The sequence below is a fragment of the Haemorhous mexicanus genome, chromosome 2 (genome assembly GCF_027477595.1).
Source record: "Haemorhous mexicanus isolate bHaeMex1 chromosome 2, bHaeMex1.pri, whole genome shotgun sequence".
NCBI lineage: Eukaryota > Metazoa > Chordata > Aves > Passeriformes > Fringillidae > Haemorhous > Haemorhous mexicanus.
The window spans coordinates 4,889,756-4,912,664 of record NC_082342.1 but is presented as its reverse complement, the minus strand read 5'-3'; the positions used below and the strand labels follow the sequence as shown (position 1 = coordinate 4,912,664).

The window sequence follows — 22,909 nt, the reverse complement described above, 5'->3', positions numbered from 1 at the left end:
TTGTTCCTGATGTGCTGCAATGGACAATACTTGTACAATGAGACATCACAAAAACAATGGTGACTATCAAAAGAAAAGGAGTAAATAAAAGATAAGTTCTGCCCTGGTGAGCTTTCCATTGCACAGGCATGCTCTGTGCTAGTAGTATTTTCTTGCCTGCCAAGGACTGTGTTTTGGGGTAAATCAACCCAATTGGGATAAATCTTCTTTCTCAGGCCCCAGTAACCCTCCCTCTCTCCCAGAAAGGACCCCCACACCTGTAACCACAGAGCAGCATCAGTAAAGCTCAGGCAGAGCAGCTGTGTTCACCCACACCAGCCTGAGCCCACCAGCTCCTGGCACCCCAGCACCTCCCAGGGATGATGTGACACCTCCTACACCCCTGCCTCTGAGGCTCAGGGACCAAAATGCTTTTATTGCCTCCTTTGTATCAAAGTGAGATACTGAAGAACCAGCACAGCGGTGAACTAAGATCCTCTGCACCCAGTCCTCTCTTTATTTATTCAGTACAGGGATATAGCATATGGTGTGCTACAAAATAAACCATGAAACATTTACCAAATGCAATTTTAAATAGCAAAAGCCCAAAAATCAGCTGCAGAAAGCTAAGGCAAGAGAGCAAATGACACTCCCAGGGCTGTTCCTGCTGTCAGAGTTCAAGTGAAGTGACTGATCTCTGGAGGAGGCAGAGGCTTCCTTTTTCTGACCAGTTGCCTCCTTGCCCTTACACCAGAAGATAAAAATAGTCATATTTCTGAGGAGAAACAAAGCATGGTTGTTTTATCTCCCCTGGCACACATGGGATAGGCCAGCCTGGAAGAGGTATTGGGTGTTCTTCCTGACACATCAGCTAGCTGGCTGGATGTCTGGTGCTCTGTGGCTCATGTAGCTCTCTCTTCCTTCACCTGCCTCTCTCTTCCTTCACCTGCCCTGCCTTTTACCCCAGATGGGTGAGTGTACCCATGCAGGCACTGCTCTAAAACAGGCCTGTGCTCTCAGCTCCTCAGCTGTCCTGTGGAGGCAGCTATGGACACCCCCAAGGCCCAGAGGAGCAAGCAGTGCCCAGCACGTGATGCAGGTGCACTTATTGCAGTCCAGCTTCTCCCCTGGGGATGCAGATCTCTCAGCAGCTCTCCATCATGCCCTGGTTGTACCTGAGGTGTTACCAGCAAAACCAAGAAACACAGTCCCTCACCCTCAGCAGGAGCCCTGGGATGTGAACCCCTGGCAATTCAGACAGTGCCACCAGCAATCCTGCTGGCTGGCAGTTTATAATACTTCGTTTCACAAGCCAAAGGAGACCTGACCTCTTCTAAGCAAAAGAAAAAATTGTCTGGATAGCCCCACAGACTTATGCTGAGAGTAAAGGTATGTTCTATTTGCCTAAAAGTCACAAAAACCTGAGTTGAAACTGTCCCTGAAGAGGCTGTGTGGCACATTCTGCTGGCCCTTGTCAGAACAAAAAGGCTTCACAAAATGTTGTCTCAACCACCCTTTGAAACCCCAGTGCTGGAGAACCTCTCCCAGAAATCTCTCTCAGTGTTTCATTAAAAAGAAAAATAAAATACTGACCTAACTCTCCCTTGCTGCAATTCAAGCCCACAGTTTCTTTTCTAAACACAGTGGAGAAAGAGAAAGGGAGAAAAGGGAGAAGTTCTTCCTTTCCCATTTGTGTTTTTCCAACACCGATCGTTCAAGGTTCTCACATGTCCTTTCAATATTTTCTTCTCTGCATTATATGACACAAATCCTTTCAACTTCAGACAAGTATTTAATTACATACAACTAATTTTTGGTCCAGGAGGCCATGTATTTGATGCTGAAGCCAGAGAGCTGTCCTAATGTGAGGCAGGAGATGAAACCCTGTAAGATCCATAGGTCCATTTTGTCCAAGTAGAGCTTTAGCTTCTTCTTGGTAAAAACCATCCAAAAAGCACAAAGACAACGAGGTGCAGTAAAAACAAGTGAACCACAGAAAGACACAGGTTTCAGGGCTGAGTGCTCCATATCCATATTCTAGCATGATGGAAAAACAGCCACAGGGATGAATGCCCACCACATTGAGTCTTCTGGTCTCCACTTGATGCTCTCTCTGATTCTCTGCAAGGAAAGCTGCCTTTTCATGGCTGAGCATTATGCAGGGCTGGCCAGGAGGGGCTCCTGGCTCTCACAAACTTGCTTTTCCCAGCAAATGGTAGAGCAGAGACCAACATCACTCCTGCCAGTAATGCAGCCTTTTCTGGGGTTCAGGCTGTCCCCAGCAGGCTGCAACAGGGTCCGGATAGCTCTGACCCACTCGGGACAGACTGTCCGAGTTCCCAAGCAGTTCTCAGCTGCAGGCAACCTTAGCAAGCTTAAGTGATATCAGCTCTTTAGTGATTATCAGCTCATTGTGATTTCAGCTCTCAGCTTGCTAGGCACCTAGGCAGGCAGACACAGGGAGAGAGAGGAGAAGGTTGTGTGGGGTTCCACAGCCATGTCTTTATTGATTCTTCCGTGAAGGTTCCCAGTGACAGCTCTTCTGCCCAAGCTGGGCAAAAGCAGCTCTTGATGTAGGGTTCAGGGGTTTTGGAAATTGTCCAACAGCAAGGGTTAAGGGAAAGTGACCTATAGTCTTACAGAGAGATAAGCGGGGGTCCGAAGGTGGAAGAGAGGGGCTTCCAGTCCAGTCACCATGACACGTCCTGTCACTTGGCATTTCCTGTCTTAGGCTGCTGAACACCAGGGAAGTCTTGCAGGCTCTGGGCCTGCTGCATGCCAGGATGTCTGCTCAGGGCCTGTGTCTCGGGGGGTTTGGGGTCCGTGGCTGGGTGCGGGGCCGTGGCTGGGGCCGGGGCTGCTGCGGCTCCTGGGGCTGCGGGGGCAGCGGGCGCTGCTGCAGGCGCTGCTGCAGGCGCTGCTGCCTCGGGGTGGACTTGGATGGAGCCCGGGGCAGCTCCCGCAGCCCCTTCTCGCGGTCCGCGGGCAGAGTCTGCATCACTCGCTCCTCCTCTGCAACAACACAAGGAGCCCACAGTCACACATCCGCCAAGAAGTCAGAAGGACACAGAAATGGCCTCGGCCCAAGCCAGAAAAAGCCAAATGTTGGGTTTTAAGCTGCCACTCTCAGGTGTTCCTGATGTGCCCGTGTGCCACCGTGGTATTTTATGAAAAAACCCTTTGCCAGGATTTCTTCTCCCGGGAAGCTGGGAAGCTTCAGCTTCTCCCTGTTTTGCTGCTTTGGAATGTGATTTAAAGAATTGTTTACCCAGCATGTGAATTGTTTTTAATTAATAATCAATCACAGCCAGCTGTGTCAGACTCTGAGTCTGTCACAGGTTTTTATTGTCATTCTTGCCTAGCCTCCTGATGTATCTTTTCTCTATTCTTTTTAGTATAGTTTTATATGATATACTATAGTTTTAGTATATAATTTTCTTTTAATGTAATATAATACCATAAAATAATAAATCAGCCTTCTAAGAACTTGGAGTCAGCTTCTCATCTCTCACCTCATCCTGGGGACCCACCCAGCACCACAACACCAGTGAGCAGCAAAAATCACCTCTGCCTTCACCTCCCAGGCCAACATGAAAGCTTTTGGCTGCCTGGCAGAGATCAAGGTACCTGGAGCATTTGGGAAAGCTCTGCCCTGCCTGTTGGGGGAACCAGCTTTATCAGGGAGACATCAATGGACACCCCCAGACTGAGCTGCTCTGTCCCCTTTAGGAGGCTGCTGAAGGGAAAGTGAGATCTAACCCCAGGAAGCAACATCAAAGCACTCTGCCCTGCCTTTGTCTGTGCTGGGATTTCCAGACTCCTGGCAGCCAGAGATCCCTTTTGCCAGCATTAATTTTCACACACAAAAAAGTAAATTCATACTGACTGACTTCTGATCACTGACTCATCATTTCTGGAATATCACTCATCTTAACTTAGGGATTGAGGGATTTACCTCTTGAGACACTAAGTTGGCCTAAAACACACAGCAAACTGTTTCAGAGAGGCTTGTCACTGTAAAATAATCACTAAAATATTAGTTTTCATTTTCTCATTTTCCAAGAACTGAGGATATGGGGTCACTGCACAGCTGAGGCAGCAATCTGTACCACTCAAAAGAGAACAGCCACAATGTCAAATAATACTCAGGAGGCTTTCTCAAAGCACATATCAGAAAGTGAGACTGGCAATGCCAGCTGATCTACACAGATTCACCATATGCTAAAACCAGGTTATTGCTCATGTCAGGGCAGAGAAATGCTCCTGACCACAGGGTTGCTGTCAGTGGGAAGCTCTAATATTTTAGGTTGCTGGATACCAAAACAAAGCCTCTTAAACACTCACCATAAACTTCATTCCTTTTTTTCTTCCTTCTGATACAATAAATAAGACAAATCACAAAGATGACAAAGAAGACTGCACCTCCTGCTATGCTTAAGATGAGATAAAAGTCCATCTTGCCTAGTTAAGGGGATGAAAGAGGATGTTAGATGGAAAGAAATCACTTGCGCAACATCTACTTAGAACTTTGTATTTTCTTCCATTGACAGTAAAGGCAGACCAGTAGACACCCCACCCTTTGCCTTTTACCTGTTTACAGCAGAAAGTTGCTGTTCCTCATTGTTGAGAATTTTGATTGCTCCCTGATGGATTCAAGTTCTGCAGAAAATTGAAACCAGAGCATTCATGTGTGCCAGCTCACTGTATTTAAATTGCCACTTGCTTTAGTAGCCAGGGTTACACCAAGGTGTATTTCGCTTTTTCTGTGCCTGTTTCTCCCAGATGAGTGCAAGAGGAGCCCAGACAGATTCACATGTAATTACACTTCCATGAAAAGCTGGCTGAGCTAAAGCCCACCTGAAATGTACCTTGCCTCTAAAGATCAAAATTCAAGGTGATTGGCCTCAATTGCAGGACCAAGTGTTCACAGAGGGCAGCAGGGTTAGAAAGAGGTTTGACTCCAAGATGAGGGAGTTTTAATCTACTGTGGAGCTGGCAGAGTCCTGCCACTATACAGAAAATTTGAGAGGTATTTAGTTTGGGTAGGAAGAGTAGTGCTCCATGGTCTTAGGGGGTTTTTGGTGTCTGAGAAATGCTATGTTTGTACCTTAAAGATCACTGGTATTTCTTTGTTAATGATGTGAGAAAAAAACCCAAACTCTCTGACCCAATTCACCCTGTGATAAAAGAGCATTTCTCAAGGGTGAGAAAAAGTGAAATCAAAATTGTCTAGATGAGGGCCAATGTCTGCCCACAGCAGCAGTGCAGGCAGCCCTGTGCTTGCCTGGCTTGTGTCCTGGCATGGGCAGCTTTGGCCAGCATTTCCTCATCCAGACAGGGAGTTTGGGATGGTTTGCCTTGACTTAAACAGATCTAATCCAGCAGCACACTTTCATACCTGGCTCCAAAGTCCATGCCACATCCTGCTTGCCCCTTACCAATGCTAACATCAATGGGACTGTGCAGTCCATCAGGTCAGGCAGCAGCAAAAAAAATGCATTGCTTGGCTATGTTTGAAATCAGGAGGATTATTCAGGAGGCAACAGGTACACAGGAGAGCAGTGGCCATCCTGTCCCTCAGCTCTTTGCCCTTCAGCCCCTTCAACCAGCCACAGCAGACCTGGGATCACTTCAGTAAAGCCTTTATGCCTTAGGGCTTGCTCTCTCCCTTCTCACCCCATGGGCTGTCCTTCAGACTTGGACTTTCCCTAAATTCACTGTGGCAGAAACAGGTAAAAATTGGAAATACTGAGCCAGCTCTCATGAGCCCCCCCCTCCAACTCTCCACCAGCTCCAGCAGCAATCTAGAGTAAGAGAATGCTTCCAGCAGAGCACTTGTGGTTGGGTGGGGTGAACCCAAGCCTGGCAAATTCTAGGACTTTTCCCCAGCACTGCACTGGAATTCTGAACTTTAAACACCACACCCAGTGTCATACCAGTGTAAGGCACTTTGTTTGTGCCTTAACTTGCAGGATTTTTATGTGGGAGGATGACAACTGTGATGACTTCTTTTGCCTACTGAATCATTTTCAGCATGACTCTTCCCATTTAAAATTCAATCCTTTCAGTCCTTTTGCTGCATCTGTGGTTAACTGAATAGGAAAACCATGGTACAGTTGAGCCATGCTTATCTGACCTGTGTAACCCTGAATAAAAATCCTCCAGAACTTCCCTCCTGATTTCTAGGCCAAGCTGAAGAGTCCAAGCAGTTTATTTTTCCCCCTGTGAGAGAACTCATCCACACCCATGGGTAGCAGGCAACCACCACATGGATAGACATGATTAGGGAGAGGAGAAAAACACAATGGATTTCCCCACAGGAGCAGGGGAGGAGCAAAACCCCCTCACACCCCACTGCCCTCGGCAGTGGTCCACCCTAGCACATTCTGACAAAAGGGATTTCTTACCTGAGCAGTTAATTACTTTTTCAGCCATTTTTTCACTGATTTGGTTCTTAGCAATGCATCGGAACATCCCAGAATTCCTCACGTGCCGTTCCAGCACTGTTGCATTCATTTCGATTTTTTCGCCATTGGGTTGAGTCAGTTCTATTGTAAATACTTCGTCCTTGGCCTTCTGTTTGGCTTCACACTTGACAGACACATTTTTATTCCTGCATTTAGCGATGAGGATTGGCTGAGGGACAGGTTCTGAAAAAGAAGGGAAGGGACATGCACGTCTGACAGAGTTTGTCCTCTTGAAAGCCTCTGCTATTAAGCAGAAGAGAGAATTGACCCCAAATCACTAGCTAATGAGATCACAGAAGAATGAAGAGCAAATTAGACCTCTGCTGCAGAAGTAACAGGGCAATAATACAGAAAATGCAGAGCAGTAGCCTACATAGTTTGGCCCAGTGAAGCAGAACTGGACACCAGGCAGGTGAGGGGAGGAAGCTGAGTCTTCAGGTGGGTGCAAGGGATCCAGAGCCACAGCCCCCTCCACCTCTGGACCCTGTGTTTTGGTGCAAGGGAAGTTGATCCTGTTCTGCCTGTGCCCATCAGGGAGAGATTTTTCTCTGAAGCAGGAAAAACTGTGAAAAGCTCCTTATGATGCTCTGTGTGCTACCAACAGCACTCAGCAGGCACGACAGCACAGCATGGAAGGTCATCAACCCAGAATGGAGAGCACAAAACAGACACTTCAGCTCTCAGTGAGGTTATGACAGAACAAAAATTATTTCTGTCTCTTCTTATGCCCTGCAAACAACTTGCTCCCTTTTGGTTCCACTTTCTCGATCACTGGTGGCACTGAAAGAGATGGAAAAGCCTGCAGGGTTTTCCTCAAGTAAGGGCAACTGGCAGGGAGAGCAAATAATTATTTCTACCTTTAAGACCAGATAAACAAAAACATGCCCGTGCCACCTCTAGTTACAGGCTGAGTAAATTATGGAGATAATAAATTCTAAAGCAAATAAGGACTGCTCATAGCACATGCAGTCAAGGTTCACACCACAACATCCACAGCCACCTTTCCTTGGTTAAGCCCACTCCTCCTCTGCAAACTGGAACCTGAATTACTCAGGGAAACATCCCAGTGGGAAACATTAGAGTCCAGGTGCTGGAGTTGTGTGAGGATATCACTGGGACAATTTTTTTTTTTAGCAACTGTTTTTCCAGCCCTAGAAACAAAGGGCCAGCCTGGCTGACAAATTATTCTTGCACCCGACAGTTACTGCAGGACTTCCAAAACCATGTGTCAGAGGTAATGCAACCTCTGTGCTGCACAGCAGAGGAAATGATGCAGCACACAGCTGCGCTGGAGCATTAACCTTGACCTGAAATGAGGACACCCCAATGACAGCACAGTGGCTTCAAACATGAGCAAGAAGCATCAGGCCCTGATGACTTCCTGCATCTGTTTACCCTAATAGCTCCCAGAGCAGTGAGACACCCTCACTGCTCAGCAGCCCCTTAGACTGGGGCCTCCCATTGCACAGAAACCCTGATAAAACCATTGCAGCTGTCAGTGCTGCCTCAAAAAGGCATCATTTCTGCAATCCCAGCTGGTGCCACAAACTCAGGGTGTTGGCAAAGGTGTGCACGATGACTGAAGAAGGACAGAACAAAGCTATCCCCTTACTGGGGAAAACCCCAAGCTGTCCTACAGCTTAGAGGTCTGGAGAGGACACAGGAGCTATTAAGGAGCAGAACAGCCATCCCCATCATCCCTACTCACCCCAAAGCCCTTGGGCTGCTACTGCTCTGATCTCTCAGGACAAGATAGAGCACAGGAATGGAGGCTGCCTTCATGCTTTGAGCCCAAGCAGCTGAAAGCCCCAGGTGTGTGCTTAACTGTGCTTCAGAGAGCACAGTCTTTCTATTTGTTGTGTTGTGCTGTGCAAGGATAGGGTGCAGGCGTCTTTTTCCACTGCACGTTCAGCTCCTATTGTGGTTTATCTCAGGGGAGGTCACTGCTGGCTATTTGGTATGTTAGAGCAAAAATGGAGTGGGATTCCCTTGCCTGAATGAAGGCATTTGGGGCCATCAGGACTCCTGAGCTCCCCTCAAGGGGCTGGCAACACAAGTTGCTCAGCTTGCTGGAGCAGTGGCCAGAGAACAAAAGTCATAACTCAGTACCCATAAAATGGCACCAGAAATACCCAAAACCCACGGTGCATCAGCCACAGCTGTACCTCACATAGGCTGCTGTGGTCCTAGCAGAGGTTTCTGGAAGGAGGATGCTGCTGGGAGCCCAGTCTCCTGTCAGGGTCCCACCCCAGCTCAGGGTCTCAGCGCCGTTTGTGGTGCTGCAGTAGGGCTGACCACCCTCACCCTGCTGTCAGTGTCAGTGTCCTCACAGCTGCTTTCTTGGGCACAGCTAGAAACCTGCTGGCTGACAAACAGGGGAGCCAGAAAGAAGCCAGGGATTTGAGGCCATCAATCAGAGCAAGAGGAGGGAGGAGAGAGGCAGGCTGCTGTCAATGGCAGGAAGAAAAAGTTATGTCCTACAGAAATCCTCCCACTCCAAACAGAAAGGAGGGCACTGAGTAGGAAAGGCTGTGGAAGAGAGCAGATAATACCAAATCTTGATCAGCTCTCCTGAGCATGGCATGGGAAAGACAAAAACTCACCCTGAACAAACAGCATTATATTTTCTTCTGCCTTCAGCTTCCCATCCTTCTGATAAACCATCACCGTGTAGTTCCCACTGTCCTCCTTCTCCAGGCGCTGGATTTTCAGAGTCCCGTTCCGGAGTATGGCACACCTGCACTGCTCCTTGTTCACAAAGTGCTTGGCTCTGTTATCTTTGATCTGAACCAGCCTTTGTCCCTCTCTCCTCCATGTGGCCTCGTAGATGCTCCCAGGAGCAGTGATGCTGAGAAGAGCTGTCTCATTCACTGCCTTGTAAATCCAGCTGGTGCTGGAGCCTGTGGAGGGAAGCACAGCCAGCCCCTCAGTTGTCTCCAGCAGCCACAGCAGTCACCCAAAAGGTTGTCATTTGCTATGCCACCCCCTTCCTGACCTGCCTAAGTCTCTCTGCTTTACTGATGCCATCTTCTTCCCCTGCTCCAAAATATTTATTGATTGTTCATTAGATAAATGCCAGCATCTAATTTAATTCTGAGAGGCAAGAAAGCTAAGAGCCCAGCTTTCAAAAGCTGAATTTATACCCTGGCTGACTCACTTAGAGTGACTCTGGATGCCAAGATTCATGGCCCCCCATTCACTTTAACATGAACTTAGCCCCTCCTGAAAAGAAGGTCACTTCTGTGTTTTGCATATGGCACAGGCTGGTAGCCAGAACAGCAGACAGCAAAAATAGTCACATCCCTGGACAGCAGAATCCTTTCAGCAACCCCAGCAATAGCAATGATGACAATTATAGCAGCCCATGTCAAGCTGTGAGTGAGTGTAAGGCACTGAACTGTGGGCACACCCACAGCAGTGCCTCCCCTCTGCTGTCCCAGTTACTCTGCCCCACTGGAATGCATCCACTTGTTTTTTCTAACACAGGATCCTGATGGGGCAAGTAAGACAGGAAGAAACAGCTACCAGCATCTGAGGGACTGCAGGAATCATTACAAGAAAAGCAATTGCCATAAAAACCCCAAAAATCTTTTCCTTTGATTCCAGGTCCCTTCTCCAGAGCAGCTAAGAGTAGGAGCTTCCCAAAGGTGGTGCCAGGACTGGGAAGCACCTGAGCAGGGGGCTGCCAAAGGGGATATTCACTACACATCCACCACGTGTCCAGCAGTGGGGATGATGCACTCCTGCAGTAGTGGGGCTCTACCTGCTCCCTTCAGGCTGCTCCCCTCCAGCCACTGCCTTTACAGGCCCCATTTCTGGTGAGCCAGGACTTGGGAAAGTTTCCTGGGAGGTCATTTCAAGTGAGGAACTGTCCTCACCCCCGTGGCAGGTGGACAAACCTGCAGGAGGAGGGCGAAATCCGCGTGCAAGTGTCAGGTGGGATAAGCTCACTGGCACCTGAAGGTGCGTGCTCAGAGCCACAGCTTATTTAGTTTGTCATTTTCTTGTGATCATTCCTGCTCAATTTACACGGTGAAGCCAATCAGCAGGAGGAGATTTCCCTTCCCACCACCATGCAGAGCTGATTCTACCCAAATTTTGTGTATTTTAAGTACTTTTTTCCCCCACAGAGAGAAAAACCCGTGTTTATGCATATTTTTATTATAGTCCTTGTATCTAGGATAATGATAAATGGCACCACAGAGGGGAAACTGAAACCCAGTGGCTATTTCATTAAACTAACAATATTAGAGATAATCAGAGAACTAAAATAGCATGCCTCTGTAACAAGAACATTAATGCTGTAGTGCTTCTGGCAATTCAACACCTCCAAAGAGAGGTTGTTTTTCCAGCATTGCCTTTCTTGCAAGGTATTTGATATATCTAATGAAATGTCCTGAAATAAAGCTATCAACTAAACAGCCTTGGAAGCAGCTTTGCCCCACACAGATGGCACTACACATTATACCCCAATATTTAAATTCTGATACTTTCTGCTCAGTCATGAACAAGTATTAAGAGCTAGTAATAGGATTTCTTTGCATAACAGATACTACTTATTTTCTCTCTGAAAGTAAAGGAAAAAAGTAATCTGAGTTTTCAAGGATAATTCAATGGCATCTCTGTGGACCAGAGACATCTCTAGATATTGATTTGATCCCTATATTCTTTCTAGTGGAAAGCTGAGTGTCCCACATTATGATACTGAAAATCTGTTTAGCTAATGAAACAACACTTCTGATAAAAATGCCCACTAAAATGTGCTGCAAAGGGCAGAAAGTTTTAACTGAGAGGCAACAGCTCACTCACAGTCACAAGTAAGAGTTAAAAGAAAAAGCTCCCATAGTAATTTTAGAGAAGGAAGGAAGTCTCTGAAACAATTTTCCTTTCAAGGGAATAATCCTTATTTCTGCTGGGGAAGATGTTTTATAGATTGTGTACATAAAAAGAAGAAATCCTTATTTATCTATTAATTTTGTTCTGAAGGAAAAGCAAAGCATTAAACAGCCATACATATAAACTTAGTGGAGTGAAACAGAGGGGGCAAAAAATTATGCAGGCTTGTATTGTCTCCATGTCTTAAAACCTTCTCTAATCTATGAGTTAACACCTTAATTAAGTTTTTAGATTAATATTTTAAAAAATAATGAGAACAATAACATGGAAAATATAAAAAATATATGCAGTTGCTTGCTGTTTTCACATCTTAGACCTCAGCTCCACTGAAGACACTGAAATATATCACTCTGTTAATATTTATGGAAGAATATAAATTGTACTTTCAAAAGATTTGCACATCTTTGATAAGAAAAGGAAATTACATGTGATAATGCACAGTGAACTGGATCTCTAATGTAGTACAAGCTGCCTCGAGGGCAGAAAGCAAACTGTATGCTGACATTTCTCATTACACATGTGTCAAATTAAGGCTCATTAACTTAAAACCAAAACTCTTTACAGCTTATTATTATAACTGGAATAGGAAACTCAGGTCCTGCCCTCCCCCTGGCTGAAAATTAAATCAAATAATAATAGCAATAACCCAGATGTCTTCACTCATTGGAAAAGTGGAACAAGTTTCTTATCAGTAGCAGCCCACCAAGTTGTAAATGCTTTAAAATGCAATTTTAACATCAGCCCAAAAGAGCAAAAAACTGTAAGAAAAACTCACATTTTACACTGGGAAATAAAAGCAGCAAGCACTTGACTAGGAAAATCCTCCTAAAGTTCATTTTCAGGGTAAAAAATCATCCAGTGTTGCCTTGTCTAGTGATGGCTCCTGGCAGATGAAAAGATTTTCTGCTGTGAGCAAGCAGTGATGGGACATGTCGGTGCAGCCTCTGTGCCCTCCTCCTCTCCTCCAGCACTTCTCATTTCTAGCAGGAGCGGAAATAAGCCTCAACAGGGTGTTTTGTCTGCATGGAGGCATCATGGAGACAATGAAGAAAATGGGCACTAAAAGGCAGGAATGCCCTGGAGGTTTGTCCACCCAGCTGGAGGGCCAGATGGGGCCCTTGCCCTCCTCAATGCTCACCTGAAGAGCTCAGCTCCAGCATCCATGTGAAAAACACCAATCACTTGGTTTAAATTTTAAAAGTTTAATGATAATAAAATGGTTATAAAAATAGCATTATAATTAGAGTAATAATAATTTGGGCAATTTGGATTAGGACAATATGGGACAACAGAAACAAAGGGTTGCGGATATCCAGGTACCTTTTTCTGGGCTTTTCCCAATCCACACGCCACCATCCTAGTGGGAGGGATGCAGTTTTTGGGTGGGGGAGTGATGGGAATCCTAATTCTCCCCCACAGCCTCAGCAGTACCAAGAGGAGAGCAAGCCCAGAACCCCCAGTGAGGAGCAGGTGGCTGTTGGACAATGCTTGGAAAGGAGACCCACTTCCCTTGGAAAGCAGCAGGATCAGCTTGGCATCAACATCTGGTTTGTGGCCAGAGCCACAAACGCTTCCTGCAGGCAGGGCCAGCCCTGCAGCAAGCTGTGAGAGGGATGAGCATGGAAGGGGATGAGAACACTGCCTTGATGTAGCCACAAACCAGCCCTGAAGCTGCTGCTATGGGAAAGAGGGAAGAAGCTGTGAGGAGCTAGGTCCAAAAGCATGGGAGAAGCTAATGAAGTCCTTATCCCTGATTCCAATACGAAACAGATGGAGTGGTGAGGATTTAGAACCTTATCCTCACCACCATAATTCCTCTGCTTCAGTAGCCACTGAAATCTTCCAGGTTTTTGTCACAGACGTAGGCCAAGAAAGAAGACGGAAGGAAATCTGTGGCACCAGAAATGTACAGGAGTAGATAAATCTTGCTTGTTCATTCATGCCGTTCTTCTTCCTTGAGGTTAAAGGAAGGTCTTGTAAGACCCCTTCCCTTCCCCAGCTTAATCATTTTTTACTGGTATTAATGAGACAAAAAAAACACTCTGTGCAGGAAAACCTAGTTTTTCTTCCTTCTTTCTGCTATTGTTTCCTTCCAAAGAACACACAAAGGAGGCACACACAAAAGGAGAGAGGAAGCGGCAGCAGCAAGATCACATTTCTCTGCCTGACCTCCACCCTATGTGGCAAGAAACAAGCTGAGGGCAGGGGCTGCCACGCTCAGGTATCTCCTCAGCCAAGCAAGCTGTGTCAAACTCCTGGACACATCTGCTTCCAGCCTGAGCACCTAAAGAAATTTGGGCAAAGGCAGCAACCCTGATTTCTCCTCTGTTTTTTGAAGGTTTTTTGCTGGGTCCATCAAGCAGAGCAGAAGGAGACCCAGCATGCTGAAACCACTCTCCATGCTCTGCTCAACTTTGTCTCCCTTCTTCTTCAGGGAAACATCCCTCAAAGCCCCTGCCTGCTTCCAGGGTACCCCTGCAGGTTGTCTGTCCCCACTCTGGGGTGGGGATTGTCATGGTACAAATGAAATGCAAAGGGGAAGGTGTGTGTCTGTGTGAATGTGAGAGAAAACAGGTAAAGCTCCATAATGCTGGAACCAGGTGTAAAAGAATTCCCTGTATGCACAATGAAGGCCACTACTTCCAGTTAGTCAGTTTGGCATGCCCACATGCCACACACAGTCTTCTAAACTCACAGCTGAAATGGATCAGACCAAAAGCCCCTGGGGTCCAGCAAGCCACTCAGCAAACACCCTGCTTGCTGTTGGGGCAACAGGTAGGCAAGAACTCGTTTGTAAAGGATGTAAAATGTCTGTTCAAAGATGAGCTCACTGTGAGCAGTGAAGAAGCACTTGAGAGAAGGGCTGAGGGCTCAATGGCTGATGCCCCATGGTCTCTGGACATCACAGAAGTGACACCAGGCCTTGGTGCTCCTGCATGTGCACAAAATCCACTTGCAAGACTTAGAGTAACAAAAGCCAAAAGCACAGCCAAGCCTGCAAAGGGAGCACACCACTCACCTGCAGCAAGAGTTCCCCTTGAGATCCTGGCACGTGCGTGGTCTGTCCCAAAAGCAGCCCCTTTTCTAACCAGCCTCTGAAACCTCCTGCACCATCAGACCCAGCTGCAGTAAGACAAAGCAGCCCATGTCTCTAAGCTCAGTCTTCCTGCCAGATGACAAGTGGGGAAATGTCAATATTCTGCCAGCTTTACCCTTCTTCCCCTCTTGAAAAGCAAGGCAACGTCATGCTGCAGTCCTGACTGGGCTTTGATCCCCATTTTGGAGGAAGGATGTTTTGGATGTTACTTGCAAGGAGGCACTCTAAATTGTTGCACTGACGTCCCAGGAGAAGTCATTGAGGAGAAGGGGCCTGAAGGTGCCTCTGGAAAGCACAGCAGCTCTGGGCTGCTGCCACAGAGGAACTCTAGAAGCCAGCATGTACCTTCAGAGACGTGGCACAGGATAAACATCCTGAGAACAGCTCCAGCAGAGAGTACTGGCAGAGCAGCCCCTGCACCAGCCAGAAATGCCCTCCGAGGTGGAGGGAGAGGCACAGAGAGAGCTGGGGCTGGAGCTGTGTGTGGCCACAGCCCAGACACTGGACCAAGCTGTGCTGGGCAGGACAGGGCGAGCTGTAGATAACAGCTGTGGATAGCAGTGCTCTCACACTCTTCTCCTCACACAGGAAGTAACACCACTAGATTAAACAAAGCCAGCTAGAAAATGGGCAACCATAGAAAAGTAGATGTATCCCAGCATGGTGCTGCTAGGCCTGGTTCAGTTAGGCCTGTCCTTAGCATCATGCTAAGGATGCTGGAGCCCTGTTTAGCCCATTGCACTGCCACAACAATGGGCTGTGTCTTTGCACACCTCTGCTCTCTCTCTGCAGCATTGTTTCCACTGCAGAAGCCACAGAGCGCTGCACTGGCGCATTTGCTTTTGTGGCTTGCTCTTTCCTTTACGCTTCTGCTCTTTGTAAGACAGCACACAGTTTCCTCACAGGGAATGTAAGTATCATACTCACATTTCCTTCTAAAGGTGACAGAGTCCCCCACATCTGAAGGCAACGTCTCAAGAGACAATATGCAGCTGTTCGCAGCTCTAAGTTCTCAGCTTAGTGGTGAGCCAATAAACACTCATGCCTAAGGCTTATTAAAAAAAATTGTTATAAAAATATTATTATTTGATCTACTAGAAAAGGAAGACTTCAAAAAGTAGATTTGGAGCCCATCTGATAGTTTGTACCATCTTCTCTGGTATGAAACTTTGGTTGTAGTAAGTGGTACTCGCACGTGAGTCAGACATCCTGCACTGAGCATCACCCAAGACCTCCACACCTCTAAATCTCTCACCAGGCCTTTGATGAGGCACAGTGTGTGAGAAAAAGAGCAAATGTGATTTTAATGGAGTGTCAGATAGGTCAGATGAGGAGGGGAAGCTTTGGGGAAGGGTAACTTTCCTCTTGGGAGCTCTCCTGAGCTTGCACCCTGGCCTGCAAGACTGGGCTCCGTCTGGGTTGCCCTGGATGGCAACTAAGGGCTTCCTGATGGCACGTTCCCCTCTGCTGTAGCTTCTCACAAAGCAGGAGGAAGTGTGGGCAGTGGCTGGAGCAAGGGAGAAGCAAAGTCAGCCCTAGCAAGGGGTGCTGCCCTGCACTATGAAATGCCAAGGAACTTCTGGCTCCCACGTAGAGTTTCAGCCATTTGGTTGATGAAGGACACATCCTGCCTCCTCTTCACTTCTGCCTCACACAGGGCCAAGAAAGGAAAAACTCCAGCTTGAACCAAGTGGTGGAAATATGAAGATCAATAACTCAAAATAGAGCTTTAGCCAAGGGTTTGGCAGGGATGCTGACTCGGTGCCTCAGAGCTAACTGAGAGCCCTGAGCTGCCCATACACAATGGAAATCTTCCAGAAATAGTGACACACACACATACACACACTACTGATACTGAAACAGTTGTCTGCACAAACTTTTTCATCCTTCTCTCAAGACAAGTAAATTAACATTTTCAAACCACGAATCATGCAGAATAGTCCTCGGCAGATTATTTGAAGACACACAATTTCCCTGTGATGTGCATAATGCCACATAGAATCATAGAATATTCTGAGGTGGAAGGGATCCACCAAGACTCACCTCCTGTTCCTGAATAGGACAGCCCCAAGGATCACACCCTGAGCCTAGAAGCATTGTCCAAACAATTCTTCAGCTCAGCCAGACTTGGAGTTGTGACCACTTCCCTGCTGAGCCCATCCCAGAGCCCCAAAAGCCTCTGGGAGAAAGGCATTTTCCTGATATTCCTAAACCCTCCACCCCAACACAGCTTCATGCCGTTAAACCTTTAGCCCCAGGTGCCCTCTCTCAGACACATTTTCTTCTTTTTCAGCTGTAAGCATGTGTCAACAGCCAAACCTCACAAAAAACACCCTTCATTTCTGGTCTGAAGGAATATAATCCCCCTTAGACCAAGCAGTCTGTGGTTCACAGCAATGACTGGGGCTAGAGCAGATGGCAGCATCCCATCAGTTATTCCTGCAGATGGTGCATTTCAGTCTTGCTGATGATTTCCATCATCTATAATGGCCCTAGATTTAGGAGCTAACTTTCAGCATCTTGTTCTAGTAAATTCAGTGACATTACTACTGCTGCAAAAGGTGTTGGCTTGCTGGCATGCTGCAATCAATCTGTCTCATACCAGAAGCCAGATAAATGATTATAAAAGCCTCTCCTAGTCTTGGCAGTGGTAAATACACAAAGACCTGTGTTAACTACAGTGTGCCCCTTCATCACGAGAGAGTGGATGGACCAGCTACCCAAAAAAGATAATAGAAGAACAGCTGCCCCTAGACATATATCTAGGAAAGACAAGCTGTTGCTACCATCCAAGTAATCTTTTGGACAAGATCTGACACTCCCCAGAAGCAATCATCTTAATAAATGCATGTATACCTGGTGTTTTGCACAGTGTTTTATTCTATTACAGTACTATAAATCCAGAGAGGAGTGAGGGACAGTTGGAATGGGCAGGGGAGAGGTTGAGAAGTGATGCAGGAGACTGAGCACAAATAACTGGATAATACATTACAGTACTAGATGCATTTATTCCTAGGAGTGGCCTTTTTGTAGTTCCCAGAGACAAAGGAAAGTCTTCCCTTCAAATGCAAGACATTGTTGGCATTGTTCCTACTGGTGCAGCCCCTGGGGGCCGTGTATGTGGGCATAAAATGTCCCTTCTCCTAGAAGACTTTGCATAAGCCTCTCTGTGGATCCTAAAAGTGTCTGAAGTTTATTTATTAGACAGTGGGCCTGTGATAGCAAAGCAAAAGGACCACTGCATGGCCTTATGCATACATATAAGGAGGTCTGGCTGTTGCTACTGGGAAATGAAGATGTAAATGTCTGTAACATCTGTAAATGTCTGTAAATGTCAGGAACATCTGAATGACCTGTCAGCACAGTCTTGCTGCTGCTCTCTGAAGCAAGAAAAGTGTCTTTCACATCACTTACACAGATGTCCTTTGCACCATCTATACCTGGGGCCATGAGATGCAGTGAAAATTCAAGTCCTTTCCTACTCAGTGCAGATGCTGGCAGCAGCTCAGTTTCTCCTGCTTCTTTTCTCATCCTAAAGTTTCCTGTGCCTTGTGAGCCTGGTTTTGGCCTCTCTGAGGTTTGTCTGTTCCTACATTTAAATGCATCACCTCACCCAGTCCTGCCAGGTAGCAACATCAGTGTGCAGGGACAACAGAGAGGCAGGATGGGCTCAGCTCTGGGGCCAGCACCCCACATCTGCAGCAGGAGCCACACCAGTGTTGGCAAAGAGCTTTTCCCACAGCAGAGGAAAGCACAAGCACAAAGCTGCCCATCTCTCTAAACATCCCACACCTGCTGCTGCCTGCCAGGAAGAGTAATGGCTAAGGTGCTGTGTCATTGCATTTCTGAGAATTTCTGCTTTTTAAGATCTCAGTAAGGCAGGTGCAGGATGCTCTGTGTGATGCAGATGAGCACCTGCCCTGTGTGATGCACTGGTGGCAACTTGTGGCTTTTCACAGCATTTCTACCAGGGCAGGACCTGCAGCCCTTCTGTTGCACTCCTGACAGTCAGATGGTGTCACCATTCTTTTCAGCCATCCCTTTACACTTCCATCATGGGAGAGCAGCCTTTTTGGTAAGTAGTGTGCCTCGTGTTCCCTACACACATGGCTTTCAGCAACCCAGTAAGAACTTGCAGAACTTCAGTGGGCACTTTGCAGAGCAGGAAGTTTACTGTGCAGCCTCAATGGAAAGTTACTGTGCGTGCCTTGTGCCCTCACAGATAGGATGCACTGGGTTAGAACCACAGCTGCCATGGTTATTTGTGTTATATTGGTATTCCTTTGAGCTCTTCAGCATCAGTAGTTCAGTATAAAAATGAGCATCTACTTTCCTCTTATGCTGAGGCTGTTTAACCATTGGGACTTTTTAAGATGGATGAGATAAAATTCATGGCAGTGTTGACTCCTCCTGATTTTCTCTCCAGCAAAGAAAGGATTTTTCATCTGCATCTGCTTCTCCAGAGAAAGCTATAAACAGATCTTTATACTAGCCAAATAGCAAAGCTTTAAACACTCAACAAAAGGCAGGGAAACAAAATCCCTTATCAGACATCAAATCATCTGGAGGAAGAAAAAAAGTCCCAAACTCTCGACAGCTGGGCAGAAACGTGTACAAAGAGAAGCTGAAGTTGCACAGCTTTCCCTGTGACCTCCTATGGCAGCAAGAAGAATCCTGGCCCAGTTTGTGCACAGGAAGGAAAGAGAGCTGGCACCTTCTCACCTGTATTCAGGGTACCCAAAAGGCTGGATGGAGTCCTGCCTTTCCATCACCCTTCTCCCATCTCATCTAGCAAAACCCATTCCAGAAAGTGACATCACCATAAAGATGCTGGAAAGGATTTGCTAGAACGAGGAGGCAGAGGAAGAAGAAAGGTTATTTCCTGTTTGCTGCTATCAGATTTGGGTTTACTCCCCTTCTTGGGCTTCTCAAAATTAGCACAGCACATTCCCTGCAAATGGCTCGGGAGAAAGACAGAGAGGAGGGAGGAGTCCCTGCAGCCCCAGGGGCTCAGTGGGGCTGTGATGTACCACCAGCAGAGGAGTGCATCTGTCTGGGGAGCACCATCCATGACAGAGCAGAGCAGGCATGAGGAGAAAGCAACAGCAGCTGCAGCTTTCTGGAGAAAAACATTTTATACTGCCTGAAGAGTTTGCAGGATGATGGAGGACAGACCTTGCCTAAGAGCCCTGCAGCCTCCCCACCTATTTAAGGGAAGAAAAATAATCTCTGTCTGCCATTACTCACCAGCACTTCTGTACCCTCAGTCATCAAGCCCGTGCCCTTTCTTTCTCCCCTTTGGATCCTGCACAGCACTCACTGTGTCATCACCCCCTTCCTCTCTCTGTCCTGTCACAAGTCATCCTGACACAGCAGAGACTGTCCCACCCAGCAGTGCTCCTGCTCCAGGCTCCGTGTGACCCCTCAGGAAAGCCTCCATCAGCTCCTCCAGCTGGCTCCAGGTGAATTGAGTTGACATTCACACACCTTCCTGAATGTGTCACCTGACACACCCCTGAATCCCACCCCTGCTGTCCCAAATTCCCTCGCCATAGGTCTGCCGGTGGTTTCAGAGGAGAAATCTGATGCCTGTTGCTCTGACTGAAAGCTTTCACAGGGCTGCAACACAAGCTCTCAGCGCTCTTTGCTTCAAGTCACGCTGTCAATGGCACTACTGCAATTCTCTTCACGCAGACAAAAACACCATCCCGAGTTCTTTTTCTTTCTTCTTTTTTTTTTTTTTTGTTTGAAGAAGATACCTTGTTACATGACTTTTCAGTATCAAAAAAAAAAAAAAAAAAAAAAGAGCAAAAAAAAAAAAAGCTTTTAAAACTGCTTTGCTCCTTAGTTTAGGGAAAATATGTTTTGCCCTCAAAGAGGAAGTTGTATAAACCAAAGATGAGACAGCAGTGCTGGCTGGAGGATAGGCACCCAGCTGTATTTCTCTGTTCCATTTGCATATGATATGGGAGTAGACAATCATTCTCTCCACCACACTGCATTTGCAATTCCAAAAGATTTGCTGAAAACTGCCTCCAAGTAATTCTTGGCCTGTAATACATCCAGTTACTGTAGTGTTAGATAACACTAAAACTATCAGTAGCCATCATCAGTTTTAAAAATTCTGCATAGAATTTCCAATAGTAACTATATTTATATTAGCTATAAAACACACACTTTATACTATAGCCCCATTCAGTATTTTATCGTGGATATTGGCTGAGTGTGACAAAGAATATGCTAACCAGAAAAATAGATCAATTTAAAAATAAGCTGACACTGGCCCCCATATTTTCCACCTCTGCAGATGGGAACTTTCCTTATGTTAGTGTTTGGCACAATGAGCAGACTACAGCTGTACATGAACTTGCAAGTGTAATGAATGATTTTATAAAGTCACAGTCCTGCTGACCTCGTGGCTGATGTGAGAGTGGGGGAACCTCTGCTGCTTGGGGCTGAAATCCCACCTCAGGCAGGAAATATCTTTGTGAAAAGGGACAATGATGCCATCAGCATGCATTAAATATATAAATATATATATATAATTAACACCTGCCAGTAAGGACATAGAGTGAAAGAACGTGGGGCAAAGGCTTCAAACTGAAATAGAGTAGGTTTATATTGGGTATCAGGGAGAAATTCTTTTCTGTGAGGGTGCTGAGGCCCAGGGAACTGTGGCTGCCACATCCCTGGAAATGTTCAAAGCCAGGTTGGAGAGGGATCTGAGCAACCTGGTCCAGTGGAAGGTGTCCCTGCCCACAGCAGGGGTGATGGAATTAAATTAAGGTCTCCTCCAACCCAAACTTTTCTATGTTTCAATGATTTGCTTGCTGAAAAAGTAGAAATATCTAGAAAGGCTCAGGGCCTTCTAAGTCCTCAGTAAAGATACCCCTGCTGTCTCCAGCCACATCCTCTGCCTGAGGAGATGAATCATGTAATCTCGCAGAAAGGAAATGCAACATTTACTCTGAACAAAACCAGCGGTGGTTGTCAGAGGTCCCGGGCACTGAGCAGCCTGGCAGAAGGCACAAACAGTATCCAAACACTAATCCAAGCTTCTGCAATGACACATCACAGAATTCTGCTTCCACCTCAGACAGAAACGGGTGATGCTGCTGTTCTTGCCCACTTCTGTTACCAGTTCTGTGTGTTTACCTGGGGAAATCTGTGGGGCATCTCACTCCTGCCTGCCTGCTGGTAATAACACCAGTTTGGATTTTACAGCACCACCAGAATCCGCTGTTTCATTTCAAGAAATGGCTTTTAAGATGTCTATCTATGACACTGCCTGCTACAGGTTCATTACACGTGAACTTTTTGTTTGCTTGTTTTGAAATGAGCTGTAATAATTCATAAAAAGTGACGTGAACTTACCATGTACATGCCTAAAATCTAGAGGGGTTTTTTTCAACTACACAGAGATTTCTATCAGAAGTTCACACAACTACTGACCATTATCAGTTTTGTCTATCTGCCCTCGGGCTCAGCAACTTCTACTCTTGTTGTTTCTGTAGAGCTGATGGTGACAGGGAGGGCTGGTCCTGCAGCTCCCCATAAACTGCTGGCCCTGGTGTCTCTGCTCCTGTGCTGGGCTCTGAGGCAGCACCCCAAGGGCTACCTAGACAACCACAGGGACATCAGGCACAGCAGCCTGTGGTAGAGGCTGGGAAATAAAGCACTGTTTCATTACTGGGATGTGGGAGTTTTCTGACATGATAGTTTTGTGGGGATGAGTTCATCTAAAAGAAATCTAAAGGGATCCTTCCATTGTCTCTGCTCACCATTCTACTGAACATTTCTTGCTTGCTTTTGCTTTCACTTTGATCTTAAGTCAAGTAAGTTCATTCTCTGCTCTCCTTTTATATTCATAACCTAGATTAATTACATGATGAAGAGATTACATATTGCATTTCATGTTGGTTGCTGCTTAGCACACGCCACAAGCAAACTTCTCTCTTCCCACCATGGAAGATTGACATGGATACAAATCCAAACCTCCATGCTGTACAGTGCTACAAACCACTGGTGGGAGGATATCACATCCCAAAACATCCACACTTCCCACAGAGCAGAGTTCCCCTCATCCTGCCAGCACTTGATCAGCAGAGAGGTGGAAGCTGCACTACTCCCAGCCTTGCCCAGTCATGACCAGTGGCCAGAGAGATGATGTGGTGGTCAGTTCCCATCTCCTGGAAAGCTCCCCAGAGGAAAGCAGAGCCACCTGGAGGCAGCCTGGCACCAAGGACTCTCTCAGCAGCCCAGAGAAGGCAGGGCTGGCATGGCACAGCCTCACCAAAGGCGCCAGAAGCCCCAAAGAGGCAGCACAGGCACCTCCATGTCTGGCCAAAATCCTGATAGAACCACTCACTTCCATACCCTGTTCTCCTGACAGACCCAGGCTGGAAAGTGTCCCCACTCTTTCCTGGGAGATGCAGCACCATTGTCAGACTGGAAAACACCTGGAAATTCA

The 22,909-nt window shown here is 46.7% G+C and overlaps 1 protein-coding gene across 1 annotated transcript; it reads right to left on the bottom strand.

Moving 5' to 3' along the window:
- Positions 1-473: 473 nt before the first annotated feature.
- Positions 474-12,316, bottom strand: CD2 (CD2 molecule). The gene is made up of 5 exons (XM_059872258.1): positions 12,118-12,316; positions 9,050-9,346; positions 6,387-6,629; positions 4,324-4,440; positions 474-2,991 (listed from the first exon to the last, which is right to left on the bottom strand). The coding sequence occupies exons 1-5, from the start codon at positions 12,176-12,178 to the stop codon at positions 2,771-2,773; spliced, it is 939 nt and encodes a 312-aa protein (XP_059728241.1). The 5' UTR covers positions 12,179-12,316; the 3' UTR covers positions 474-2,770.
- Positions 12,317-22,909: the final 10,593 nt, after the last annotated feature.

Excerpts from the sequence above, each read along its gene's own strand:
- CD2 (XM_059872258.1), bottom strand. The coding sequence starts at position 12,178 with ATGAACTTTAGGAGGATTTTCCTAGTCAAGTGCTTGCTGCTTTTATTT. Across the intron at positions 6,630-9,049 it reads TATAATGCTGTTTGTTCAGG|AACCTGTCCCTCAGCCAATC; the intron begins GTGAGTTTTTGT and ends CTTCTTTTTCAG. Across the intron at positions 2,992-4,323 it reads AAAAAGGAATGAAGTTTATG|AGGAGGAGCGAGTGATGCAG; the intron begins GTGAGTGTTTAA and ends GTGTTGTTGCAG.